The sequence below is a fragment of the Argopecten irradians genome, chromosome 14, assembly GCF_041381155.1.
Source record: "Argopecten irradians isolate NY chromosome 14, Ai_NY, whole genome shotgun sequence".
In the NCBI taxonomy this organism is placed as follows: Eukaryota; Metazoa; Mollusca; class Bivalvia; order Pectinida; family Pectinidae; genus Argopecten; species Argopecten irradians.
This window is the reverse complement of record NC_091147.1, coordinates 37465463-37480627: the sequence shown is the minus strand read 5'-3', so window position 1 is coordinate 37480627 and position 15165 is coordinate 37465463. Positions and strand designations below refer to the sequence as shown.

At 36.6% G+C, this 15165-nt stretch overlaps 1 protein-coding gene across 2 annotated transcripts in view; it reads right to left on the bottom strand.

Moving 5' to 3' along the window:
• Positions 1–340: 340 nt before the first annotated feature.
• LOC138307262 (TSC22 domain family protein 4-like) overlaps positions 341–15165 on the bottom strand; it is a 72850-nt gene continuing 58025 nt past the window's right edge. For both annotated transcript variants that reach the window (XM_069247903.1, XM_069247904.1), the window contains 2 exons: positions 14142–14187; positions 341–3474 (listed from right to left, as the gene is read on the bottom strand). In XM_069247903.1, coding sequence (XP_069104004.1) covers positions 3280–3474; positions 14142–14187 — 241 coding nt within the window. In that variant the 3' untranslated portion in view covers positions 341–3279. The remainder of the gene's footprint in view (positions 3475–14141; positions 14188–15165) is intronic.

Genomic DNA, 15165 nt, shown 5'->3' with positions numbered 1-15165 from the left:
AAAGTTCGTTGTAGGGGTGGGGGCTACAGGTAGGTTGGGGGAACGTTAAAAAGGACTACTTCACATAACACATGATACTTGATAACGTTTGTGCATGAATATTGTTTCTATTGGAGATGAAATGATTTCAAAAGATAATATCCCGCACAAATGTCATTTCAGCAGGCAGATACCAGATAGGTATTTTCCATCACTACTGGAGATACTAGTCCCACACAAACGTTATCCTATCACGCGGTACGTGAAATAGTGCCATTAAGATTATAACAAAAGCACCTTAACTACTGTGCCCCAGCAGTCCGTTTCCCTATATCGTATAGAAATACTAAAAGTCGTGACAAGCGGTTGTAAATATTTATTACGCCCAAGGTACAATTGTGTTTATCATTCATATTACATTAAAATACAATCAGTTTTGTTTGCGTACTATACATATATACATTGGCGAGTGTTCCACTTCTACAAACCTTTATCAAAGGTACCAAATCATTTCCCCATGTCAAAAGAAAATATTCCGGAGAATTGAATTTAAATGTTCTTCAAACATTGTCAGTAAGGCCTGTGTTGTCAGACATTTTCACACCAAACTTCAAACAAACAATGGTAGAATTAGTCACCAAATTTTAATTTACAAATCAAATTTTTCACATGTTCACAATTTAATAATGTGTTACCATATAGTCAGATATTTACATAATTTTTCGTGAATTTAACTTGAAAGGTGAAAGGTGACAAATAACTTTTAGCGATATTTAAGTAGACCATAGCTTTAGTCCTGTGATACAGCGAAAATTTCCGACCAAAAAAACCTGGCTATATGGTAATCAATATTAGGACAAACAGATCTAAAAGCACTTTTCTTAATTTTACAGCACGTTAAATTCACCGGAATATTTCTGAATTACCGTAAGAGTTGTATTTAATTGCAGAATATTGCCAATACATCTTGCATGACCATAAAAATTCTGCACAAGAATAAAATTTAATAACAATGTAACGTTTACATGATAATTATACTATAATAACATTTTTCTTTTATCTTAAATCTGCGCTTACACGCCTATTAAATGAAACAAACTGGCCATTACACGAAAATAGTGGGGTTTAATTTGTATTACCATCATTATTGTTATGCCATATATTTTTTGCTATAAGCTTATGATGCAATATGCATCCTTTATTTACACTCATACACATCAGCTCACGAAACACTACTGTCCTTATATCGCAGTTCTCTTACCTAGAGCCCCGTAAAATGGGGAAAATCTTAATCAGCCGGAAGCTTAACTTCCTTCATCACAGAAAACTTATAATCTCAGTGAACATTACGGAGCTCAAACCCAAAACAATCGTCAGAGAGAGAGAAAGTGTCCGTCATAATATATCATCATATCCCGCACATCTGAATCGTCTTTGGAGAAATGTTACAGGCTTTTCAAGAAACAAGTTAAAATACATGGCACACGTTAACAGTTATCTCCCCTCCTCACATTCTAACATCCTGTTTCTGTTCAGAAAAGGCCCGACATTGTTCATGCTATTAATAACATGATATTTACATAAAACAGCACTAAATTTAAATGACGGAAACAAGACAAAAATTCATCTAGAAAATCAAAAATGTCTGTTGTGATACTGGTCAAATTTTGGACAAAAAAGAACCGGAAAACCGTCGGAAGTCCTTCTCCAATGACCCAATTGGGCATCTTTTATAATAACTTAGGAGTGAGAAGATATTACGACCCTATGGAGCAGAATAGCCGATATATTGATTCTGAGAAAATTGAAGACAAAGCTGTAAGTCTGAGGGTAAGGTGAACCAGTTGTTACAAAATGTCGGAATGTCTGCCGTTAGTTACATATCCAAAGACCTTCCACATAGCAAATATTGCTACTAATATAATGAACCATTCCATTTTAACATTCACAGAATGTTGTACTATTTAATGGACCATTTCACTTTTGACTTTCACAGAATGTCGCACTATCTAATGAACCATTCCTTGTTACGTCGCCATTCAACATTCACTAAAATCATCTCAGTACAAGGCCTTTTGTGATTAAGCAGAAAATCATACACCCTCTCATCACCACCCATCATGCTTATGTTCACATTTTCAGAATACAATATCGTGCAAAAATGAAGAAGCTTATATATCACAATTTTGTGTAAGGAATAGGGTATTTCATGACGTTCGACACTGAGCCTCAATCCTTTCTCGGCTTGAGTGGAATGATATTCTGTCTAGAATTTCTCAATGACAGACGATTTCGTGCTTGCTTTCTACAGACCTTAGTTTCAGTAAAAACGTACAATTTTTGCCACAACAAAGCCATAGTTTATACAAATATGCAAGCACACATGCAGGACATTTGTCACAAGTAGCGAAATTTAAGTCACATTTTTTTAACAGATGTGCACTTTCTGCGAGAAAGCCATAAAAGGGAGAATTGATCTACTGTAGAGTTGGCAAGCACTAGGGAAAAGACAAGGCCATCGTGACCTTTGACCTCACATCTGAAAAAATTCTATTTAAAATCGGAAATGAGTTCATGCAGAATGACATGCTTCATTAATTTCATAGTGTTTATCAGATGCAGATTTACCGAGAAAAAAGCTCAACTCAAATACATAATAAAATACACCTATATACTGATACAACGGACAAAAATAAGTCGTCGTACGGAGAAATTACGATTGTCATTGATATTGCAGTAGATATATAGTTCATAAATTTGACAACTCATGATGATAAGTCATAAAATGGATGAAATAAAAGTCTTCAAAATTGGAATCAATGAACTTAATTAGACATTCAACAAAGCTTAAGACTCTCAATGAACGACTTCAACCACGTTTGATGAATTTGTGTATTGACTTGGCTCACAGACATGGATCGATGATCAATCTTGTCCGCGATCAACGATCATTTCTTGTCTGAAAGTACTGCATCACCGACCGATCGCTTTCAAGATCTGCGGCATCTTTTATCACAAGAGCCGATTCGGAATCTCCCAGAAGCCAGTCTGTTTGGTAGGGGTTACCATGGTGACTGCTGGCTCTCGTCATTTGGTAGTCATGGAAGCCAACGTCCATATTCTTATAAACGAGAATGAATAAGAATACAGGTGCTAGTTGTTCAGGTGCGTGCAGTATGCAGCGTGAAAACGTTTCCACTGTTGGCGAACTAGCGGCACGGACAAGCTTTTGACTGACACTGACACCCCATGCTGGGCGGGATGATCAGCGTAAGGTAGTCATGGTGATGAGTGTCCTGGTCACGTGGATGACGATGGTGGTTGTGACTGTCGTGGCGTCTGGATCTTACTTAAGGTTTCCTGGCTAGCCGAGGCTCTCAGTATGGAGTTTTCGTACTCCAGTTGGTTATTCTTCTCCACGAGTTCCTGGATCTGTTCCTTAAGGACCTCCACCTCCTCCCTAACCGCATACATCAGGTGACTCTTCACCAGGTCCTACAACACACGGAAAGTAATCAAGTTACAAAAGGCAGGACAATACATAAAAAAAATCAGGTTTCTAAAGACAGGACAAATCAAAGATGCCGAAAGGCAAGGATTAATTTCTAGTCAGATTACTACAGACAAAATTGTCTAAACTCAGGACAAATCTTATAACACCAAAAAGAAAAAGATTTCTAGCGCAGGACAAGTTTTGACCCTTGTTTTGACCATTTCACCGTTATTTTATTTCCTTTCAAATTATGGTGCAAATGATGAGTAATCTAATAACCAATACCAGACTGAAAGTACTTTTTCTGATTCTAAACCTAATTCTACCATCGGCTACACCCAGACACATTATATAGAAAAACATGCTGCTTCATTATATGCTTGAGAAGATTCGACAAACTGTTTTAAAACTCGTTTGGCAGTTAACTAGGCTATGTTACATGTTATTATCCGAAGTGTTACAGCTACGAGTCTGATAATACCAGGCTGACAGCAGAAACTGTGCAGCTCCATCCCACTATCTATTTATGAGCCATAACTGTCTAAAAATAGCTACTATATCTACTAACTCACCGAAAACAACTTGGCACTGAGAAAAAACTTATCTCACTATCTTGTCTGACTGAGAGAACCACCATCAAATCTGTATATTGTGTTCTATATTATTGTATCATTATTTATTCAACTTTGCCTGATTTCACACAAAAAAAAAAAAAAAACCATTTGAAGGAGACATCTGACCTTCAAGTACAACAAAGACGATAAATCTATTGTTTTTCTTCTTTTGTTTACATGTTTGTCTTCCCAACCCATCATTAGAACCTTTATCTGTGGCTATGAGGTATTCTTTACTGTTCTCGTTAAACCATCTGATTTTCTCTCTTTTTATTTATTATCAATATATTGAACTAAAACAGGATCTTATAGTCTCTGGGGTTTTGTACATGGTAATTTTTGAACATATGAGTTTAATTAACTCATTCATCCCTGAAAATACATTTGAACTATTCTAATTCAAAAGGTTAGAACAGTTCATTATGAATTTTCAGGGGTGCGTAAGTTAATTACTCTTGGTATAACAATATCTTGATGGAGATCAAAATTAACTTACAACAAACCCCAGAGGTGAATTTGAGAATTGATTATTACTAATTAATACATGTTATCCTTAATTAACCAAATATGCATCCCTGGGGGCAGATGTAACTGTTATATACTTAACAACATTTATCTATACTTAGCCTGATGATGTTAATGTATTAATTCAATAAATCTTTATACTTCTTTTGTAACAGAGCGCCACAGATACAAACTTTGGAGTCCTGAACACTGGTATCACTTCAAAAAGTACAAGTGTGCACTTCAACATTGGAATTAGTAATTCTTAGATAGAGATTTACGTTGTTTAAAATCAAAACCAGTCACTTAATGACTTGTCAGGAACGTTCCTGAACGTTGAGAAAAACCATTTGCGATTATTTAATCATTGAAATTTGTTCAATACATCCTATTCTGCTTTCACTCCCACACATTTCTCTACAAGATTTCTATTTTTTTTTCTTCCAAAGTATCACAGCATTTATGAAATCTACTCCTGGAAAGAGATAGTGAAATATGAATCTCCTCATCACAGTTTCATACTGGGAGATTTGATCAACTATTTCTCTCTCCTTGTCAAAGTTTCATACTGGTAGATTTGATCAAATATCTATCTCTCCTCGTTATGGTATCATACTGGGAGATTTGATCAACTATCTCTCTCTCCTAGTCAAAGTTTCATACTGGTAGATTTGATCAAATATCTATCTCTCCTCGTTATGGTATCATACTGGGAGATTTGATCAACTATCTCTCTATACTGGGAGGTTTGATCACCTATCTCTGCAGCCGTAAAATAGCATATATACACCTGGATTCACTCCTACATACAGACACCTGTGCGCCTACAAGTTCCAGAAGATAGCTCAAGACTCAAGACACAATACAAATAAAGACATTTGACTAGACAGTTCTATATCCCACTGAAATCACATCCTCTTTTGTTCAGGACGCAAATTTGACAATCGTGTACAAAGATTATTGCCACCAAGTTTCATTGACATTTTTCCAGTAGTTTAGGAGGAGTTGCCATGTAATCGTTTTGTATCAAAGGGGCATAACTCTAAATATGGATGATCATGTTCTGCTATAGATTATGTATATTTTCAATGTACAAGGATTATTACCACAAAGATTCATTGAAATCCTACCAGTAGTTTAGGAGGAGTAATCATATAATTTGGGAAGCTTCACTGAAATTAAGAATTTCTAACCTTAATCAGTAGAAGTCTAATAGAGGCTAAGAAGAATAAAAGTTTCATAATCGATCATGCAAATAACAGCTGTAGTGCAGCTGGATCCTTTTAAATTGCTTGTAAAGTTTAATCAAGTATAATTTCCTATTGCTTAAGAAGGATTGATTAGCAACAGATTTCTAATATGAATTTTTTTGTTGTTACATGAAATTGTGAAAGTTATATGCCAGGATTATTTCTTTTTATCCAACACAATTTTTGTTATTATTTTTAATTTTGAAGACTATGTATGCCAGGATTTTGTATTCAGTACAGGATTTTCTCATAGCTTATGAAGGTTATGCAAGTATTATATCTGCTAGCAATGTAGGTATGAATTAGCAGTCTGGCGCTGCAGTAGAAGTTTTTGCTTTTTCTGAACATCTTTTGTTGAACACCGCACTACATATAATGTTACTCCTGATTAAAGAATGGATTACATTACGAGTGTCTTAAACAATTTAACGTGTGAAATAAACACCAGATGTCAAACATAAAACATAGCATTGATGTCTCATTGAATTATAAAATCTTTCGTACGAACGACAAATTTAATGATCATTAATGGTTAAGCTGGTATACATGCCGTAATAATGTTTTTCAAGCTCCTATTTTTATCTATTTCAAAGTTTTACTAAATACTAATACTTGTTAGCCAGGAAATGTTTTGTTTTGAACGTGAAACAGACAAGATATCGCAGCTTTTTTTGGAGCGCATTGTGCGACACTATTGCAGACCCCTGCAGAGAAAGCCGTTGCCAACCCCTACTGAGACGAGCTTTCAAAGGATATAGAAAATGGCAGCTTCCGACTAGTTTGATCACCTGCCAAGCCATCAATTTGTGAAAGCAACACTTCTGTAACACTTCATTGTGTTAAAACATGGGGCAAACTACATACATGAGAGTGGAATTTGGCTTCAACTGTGGTTTTCTGTATATTCATATTCTCATATAATAATGAGAAAACTAATATTTCTAAAGCATTTTTTTAATCATACGTAAAAGAAGGTTTTATTCAGTGGGAACTAAATAAAATAACCTGAGAAAAAATGTAAAAAAATCTTAACCCTAGTTTCATCAAAATTCTATATTACAAAACGTTTTACAATTATGCAGAGGTTTAATTTAAGTATTTAGTCTTTAAACAAATTAATAAAGATAAATTTTATAGTGCGTTTCAACAAAAACAAGATGAATAAGAAATTTCTAAATTACCCTCGGTAATAAATATGATCTACAAAATCATTAAACCGTAACCAAGCATAATATCCAGCTTGCAACTCATTATTATGTAACTGGCAACATATGAAATGTTTTGAACTGTTTTGATGTGGAGTGTGTCGTCGCCAAGGAAACTGACACAACTGCTACTGTAATAACTATAGAAACGATTGCATTGCCATGTTTTTATTGCACGGATCGATTTGGTGTGTGGAGCGAGGTCCTAGGAGATTTCCATACATAATCAACAGATCTATTCTCTACACGTTCTGCATCCGCCCATCAATATCTATCAACCACCTTAACATATATATAATATGACCAATTCCAATTTTTTATTTTTTGCCTAGACAAATTGTAAATGGAATGAATTCCTATCAAATGACAAAAGTAAACATGACCAAATCTACAAAGCAGGTCTCGCAACAGAAACTTACATAAATCAAACGTATATTCATCCCATTTCTGAAATTGCCTACGTCATGGACTGAGGCTTGTAATCAAAACAAGAATAGTTAACAAGAACCCGCACACCCCAATCTTGAATTGTCTTTGATCTATCAGAAAATATCTTTCAGCACTTGGGCCTACTTTCCCCGGGCCCAGAGCTGCAGCGGCACCTTCAGTAGCCGACAGAAAAACCTCAAGGTTCGTGTCAACTTGTGCCATCAATAATTCAGATCCAATCATCTTACACATCGTGTGCTGTATACCTGTGCTAGCTTCCGCAGGTAACATCTACCTTACACAACATCAAAGGCTTCTTTGCAACGAGTCCTGCATGTAATCAAGGAACTACAACACTGCTCCCCGCTTTTATTACTCGGACAGATAAAACCTATGGTAATCAATAATGCTTAAGTTAGTCTCAGCTTCCCAGGTTTTAGATTTTTATTTTTTTGTATTTTTTTTTTTTGTAGAAGCTAACTTGCATAATAAACTATCTACCTAGCTCACCAGGTAATATTTCTTCCATGGAAGTCGGAATGACCTTCATCAGAGAAAAGGTGATCTTCAAACATAATAAATTTACCAAAAACTTCAAACGATGTAATTTTTGACATACATCCACACCTGTCTAGGCAATTTGTCAAATTGTTAAGCAGAATTAATAGCCATCAGCTTTATCGGTGAGCCTTGCTTATTTTCACCGATGAGGCTGACGATTTGGAGCCATGCCTCTATACCCTGTCAGGAAGTCAAAACACCATTGGCATAATCCCAACACTTCAATTGCTTCTAAACGACAGACAGACTGAATCCTCCTGACCCCACACACCTAACTGCTGTAGTCAGGTGTAGCAGAAATCGGTCAGACATGACAATGGTGTTACTGGGTCGGAGTTAATTTCATTAATGAACCTGAATGAGGAAGCACCAATGTAATCTTTTAGTCCCATTAACAGCCAGAGTCAATTAAGATGTGCCAGGTTTATAAGATAAAGGAAACCAGAGTACCTGGAGAAAAACCATTGGCCTGCGGTCAGTAACTGGCAACTGCCCAAAATGGTTTCAAACTGATGACCCAGAGATGGAGGGCTTGTGGTAATATATAAGGATATCTTAACTACTCAGCCATATCAAATATAAACAGGTGTTTTTCAGTGAGTCCCTATAGAGTATACTTAACAAAAGTAAAGCCTGGAGGAGCACCATTGTAAACTTAAAACACTTAATCACTGAAATACTAAAATACACCTATCCAAATATTTGCCAAACACGACAAACCTAACATCCTGTACGGACCTCTATACATTTAACACACCTACTGGCGTCAATGTTGCAGTTTTAGAATGCTTCAAATGAATCAAATACTAGACCAAAAAACGAAAACGCCATTGGATTATATCACAACTCTCAGGTAGGCAGGTAGGGAGCAAATATTGGAACGCTGAATCATGGCCTGATTCATAGCAGAGATCTATAAATTTCAAGAACATTCTGTAAATAAATACTGAAATCATGCAAACAGTATCGAACGATTCGAATCAGAGAAAACTAAAGGTACAGTCAATAGTTTGTGGGTTTATGTTACGGACTTCCTTAACATTTCAGATATATGGTGAGGCTGGGGGAGGATGGTATTGGAAAATTGGCCATTCATCTTATGAGTGTCTGCATGTTTGAGTGGCAGTTGGGGAATTACAAAAGTTTAATATTCACACTATAAGAAAATTAGCGAAATACAGCTCTGTTCCAATTTACAGGGAAACATATCGTGAAGATCCCAACATTAATTAATCATTACTTCATCTGACGGTGGATTCTTGGATAACACCCTACAGGGCTATGTGCCACTCTATCAGGTTGAAACCATTTCCTTACCACAAATTGGTCTGCAGGTAAATGAGAGCAAAAACACAATTTGGCCGGCGGTGTGAAATAATTCATACATACCATGTAAATATCTCAGAGCAGACAAAACTCGCCAGACATAAACAAAACTAGATCAAACGGCATTTACATACAAAACATTTATGATTACATAAAGTAGACATCATACAGGACAACTTTTAAAGTGAAAACGCACTTATGAATAGAGATTCATAACAGGATAACTATAAAGGTTATATAATAGTAGATATACAACCAACAGTAGATAGATAGCTAAAATGTATACAATTTCATAGTTAGCTTCCTAACTGTTAGCATATGATAAAGTGAATGTCAAAACTATCATAACAGGATCTGAGTTAGCTTCAGATCTATTTTTATATACACAGTAGATGCATTGTCTTTGAAAAAACCCCATATCACATGCCATTGACTATATCAAAATAACACTACATTGTTTAAAACAAAAACAAACCCATTTTTTCATAACAAAGGAGTTTCCTCTTTTCAACCTGGTTTTGTTTTGAAACATCTTTTTTTAGAATCCTTTTGTAGAGGTTTTTACAATTACCTACAACCACAGATGAACAAACATTATGGGCATCAATTCTGACGTCAGTGGAGATTTTCATCACTTTGTCTACATCGTTGGCACCAATAACCTCTCGGATGTCCCCACTCTACTATACAAACATTTACACCACATTGATTACCACTGTCAACAACGCTCTACAGCCAGGACGCTCTTCCATACGCTCCTAACATATGAATCCAATATTTTTCCAATATCACCCATCTCTTTAGTGTTTATCCAAATGTTTAAACAGTGATCATGATTTGGGTTTAGTATTTAAGCTGTCAATTCTCTAGCCCACTTGTTTCCATTGCCCATGGATAGATATAGGTCCACATATCTCTTCCCCTTGGATGGCTATCGGTCCACATTTCCCTTCCCCTTGGATGGCTATAGGTCCACATTTCCCTTCCCCTTGGATGGTTATAGGTCCACATTTCCCTTCCCCTTGGATGGTTATAGGTCCACATTTCCCTTCCCCTTGGATGGCTATAGGTCCACATTTCCCTTCCCCTTGGATGGCTATAGGTCCACATTTCCCTTCCCCTTGGATGGTTATAGGTCCACATTTCCCTTCCCCTTGGATGGCTATCGGTCCACATTTCCCTTCCCCTTGGATGGTTATAGGTCCACATTTCCCTTCCCCTTGGATGGCTATAGGTCCACATTTCCCTTCCCCTTGGATGGCTATCGGTCCACATTTCCCTTCCCCTTGGATGGCTATACGGTCCACATTTCCCTTCCCTTGGATGGCTATAGGTCCACATTTCCCTTCCCCTTGGATGGCTATAGGTCCACATTTCCCTTCCCCTTGGATGGTTATAGGTCCACATTTCCCTTCCCCTTGGATGGTATGGCCCTTCCCCTTGGATGGTTATAGGTCCACATTTCCTTCCCCCCTTGGATGGTTATAGGTCCACATTTCCCTTCCCCTTGGATGGCTATAGGTCCACATTTCCCTTCCCCTTGGATGGCTATAGGTCCACATTTCCCTTCCCCTTGGATGGTATCTTTGGTATGGCCACATTTCCCTTCCCCTTGGATGTTATAGGTCCACATTTCCCCTTCCCCTTGGATGGTTATAGGTTCCACATTTCCCTTCCCCTTGGATGGCTATAGGTCCACATTTCCCTTCCCCTTGGATGGCTTATAGGTCCACATTTCCCTTCCCCTTGGATGGTTATAGGTCCACATCTTCCCTTCCCCTTGGATGGTTATAGGTCCACATTTCCCTTCCCCTTGGATGGTTATAGGTCCACATTTCCCTTCCCCTTGGATGGCTATAGGTCCACATTTCCCTTCCCCTTGGATGGCTATAGGTCCACATTTCCCTTCCCCTTGGATGGCTATAGGTCCACATTTCCCTTCCCCTTGGATGGTTATAGGTCCACATTTCCCTTCCCCTTGGATGGCTTATAGGTCCACATTTCCCTTCCCCTTGGATGGTTATAGGTCCACATTTCCCTTCCCCTTGGATGGTTATAGGTCCACATTTCCCTTCCCCTTGGATGGCTATAGGTCCACATTTCCCTTCCCCTTGGATGGCTATCGGTCCACATTTCTCTTCCCCTTGGATGGCTATCGGTCCACATTTCCCTTCCCCTTGGATGGCTATAGGTCCATATTTCCCTTCCCCTTAGCTTGAATAGTAATATATGAAGGCTAGAACCAAATTAACTTTACAGATAAAACTTTTTTTTTTTTATTTAAGTTGATTTTTAAAAAAGTTTCTCATTGTTCCATATTTCCCCTTCAATTAGGTTTAAACAAAGTTTTAAAACAGAGGTTGAATGAAAGTTAAATTGTTTTTTGCAGTTACTTTGATAACAAATCAATGTTGGTATAACAAGACTCTATATACATATCCAGGCCCTAACACAGTGATACAATAACCCACCCACCCACTCCCTGCCCCTCTTATGTATCACCAGATAAATTAACCCTAATATCTATTTCGCTGTTATCTATAAATAGCAGATGTGTGTTGTGGTATAGATATATATATATATAAAGATATCTTCTGACTGCTTTGGCACCAGCCGATTATCACCTTAGAGACCTCTGTGCCATATCCTTAGTGATAAATTACATCATAGTGGGTCATCATCAGCTACAGGTACATCATCACAATGGTCCGACCTGTACCTATATAATGTACTTATGTAATACCCTAATTGTCTGAATAGCGGTTTATGATAATGGGAAACAGAAGGTCTACCAATCACTATAGACTCTTCTTTTATTTAGTTAATAGGTCAGATAAAGATTTAGATTTACCAATATTTGCAATAATCTGGATGCGAAACCTATATTAGATCTATGGAGCATTTAAGATATTTGTTTTCTAGCTTGTAGAATATTTCAAATATAAAATTAGTTTTACCAATATTTCCAATAAACTGGACAGGACATATTAGACCTACGGAGCATTAAAAATTCTTTTAACAAGTTTGTAGAATATTTCAGATATAGAATCGGTTTTACCGAGCTTTAAGATTCAATTACCTAGTACAATGTATATAGTTTATAAAATATTTAGATAAGGTAACTTTTACCATTATTTGTACTATACATGATAATGACTTAGATCCACTTGCCAAAAGGATGATGTGATTTGGATTATTATGGTGTTAACGATACTTCCATTTCTCTAACAATGCATAAAGATACATGTAGCTACTAAGCACACATGATATGCCTACAAGAATATACGGCCCCATCAATATGCCTACAAGAATGTACGGCCCCATCAATTACCTGTCACTATCCGTTGGCTCCATGTGGCCCTAACAACTACCTGTAGCTCCCTTTCCATGTGGCTCCATCCTGTGCCTTACCCACCCTCCCCCCTTACCCTGCCCCCTGACAGAGGGTAAATCTGACTGTCAGCCCCAATCATTTCTGATAGTTCATCACATTATGTATTAGCTCTATGTTCCACACCAGCCCGACAATGTTATTATATCTTACTCAGAATCACAACTTGTACTGTGTCAGTGTACTGTGTCAGTGTTAAACAATTCACTGCAACTTCAGAATCAAAATGCTTTTGATGTAATTAAAACAATTTTGTAATAACTTAATCACCCCTGAAATTTCATAATGGACTGGTCAAGTCTTTGATTTAGAAGAGTCTAAATGTGTCTTCAGGGGTGATGGAGTTTTTGCATTAGATTGCTCTGACACAATCCTTTAAATGGCGTCAGCAACTGTTGCACATGCTTTCTTTTGTGCAGTGCGTGTTCCCCCCCCCCAATAAACATCCAAACCAACTAGTTACAGATACCTCCCATACTCTCTAAACATCAAACCCAGCACATGTGGTACTACTTCTGGTATACACACACCATGATGCAAGTCCTTGGCTCAAGGTTGCAACACTTCAGTGCATTATACCTAACTGTTCCATCGTAATATAGAGATTAACCGTTCCATCGTAATATAGAGATTAACTGTTCCATCGTAATATAGAGATTACCTTTAACAGTAGACTACATGATGTATTATCAAGGGAAATCTCCTTTACAGACATGATTGGTCCTTGCATTAAGCCAGAAATCTTATTTAATCCTGTATGATGTAACTCTAAAAGGCATACTTCTTATCAGGAATAAATAGCTTGATCTATCTTTTCATTTAAATACTTGGAAGCATTGTATGCACATAGACATTGGAAGTACAATACAGTTATTACTCCTAAGCTACACAATGAACTAGACATATTGTCTTAAAAGTCGTACAACTGCTTATTTATTTTTGAAACATGTGTCTCCTGTATTGTATAATTATTTACATATGTTCATATAACCAATCCAAATTCAGTTAAAAATTTAAAGCCAAGATTCAAATCTTCTGTTGCAAACATTATTAGCATTTACGTAAAACCTGCGGTAAAATCGCTGACCTAAATCGGCACAGATCTGTGGAAGATGGATGAAGACAATGACTTATCTATATCGGCACAGATCAGTTACATTCTACATACGTATACCAACAAAACAGAAATAACTTATACAGTGGTAAAACAGATCTTTTCTTATTGCTTTACTGCTCATTTCAAACATATTTTTTGTTTTTTTATTAGTTGGAAATAAATCAGGAAGGGAGACAACTCAACTCAGCTGTCCATGAAAAATTTCTTAGAAAGGGAGGTAATTCAAAAAGGGAGATAATTCATATTTTGAAAGATATAAAATTTAGACTTACCATGGCTTGTTCTATCTTATTGTCTATGGCCACTGTACTTGACCCACTGAAACAGAGAAAGGTGATAATTTTGGTGAGTATAGAGCCATTTGTGACAGCTGTAATGGAAACTAATGCACAGCTTGTCCATCACTCTGTCTGTATATAGTCCAATAGCCCCAGGCAAGTCTCTCCTAAATGGAAAATAAATGTAATATTCTGCAGTGGTGGAGGTCAGTGGAGGACAATATATTTCCTGTCAACCGACCAGGTTCGGGGACAAGATCTGACTCTTTGAACGCTCAAAATATGCTAAACAAGAAACAGACAAGTTTATATATACACATCACACAAAACCTGAAAATTCAAGTTTAGAAATGTTTCAACTTGCAGGTCTAAATGAGGAAAGATATTTTTCACAAATATATATATATAAACAGAAACATATAATGTATACAAATACAATTATAAAACTGTTTCAGCTTAAGATATCATCAAATGTAATAAGAATTAATTCTTGCAATTTGTTGAATATTAATTGGTGCATAAAAATAAAATGGCTATACATATCAAAATAAATTCATCTATTTGATAAATTGTTCCAATAATAATTTCAAGTATATGCAATGAAATATTCATTCCCTAAATGTAACAAGTTAATTAAAACAATTCACAGTCAATCATCCATGAACATATTTAATACATCAGCGATTTTCCTGGATCACTTTGCACCAGGGGACCGCCATCATCATTTCCGTCCTAGAAACCATCCGAATACTGTTAACTTTGAACATCTCTTACGCTTTTCAATTTTAAATTAGCCCAAAGCTTTCCAATTTCACCTCAAGGAGAACCCATTGTTCACAAGGTCGAATTGCAATACACTCCATATTATATGTAAATAGGCAACAATACAATAAATTTCTCTCCCCCATACAAATATTCCCACATTTCCGAGTCTCCTAAATGTGGGTAGATAGGCAATTATAATGAAAGTATTTCATTTTCTAAATCATTTACCAAGCCTTTTTTCTTCCATAATTGA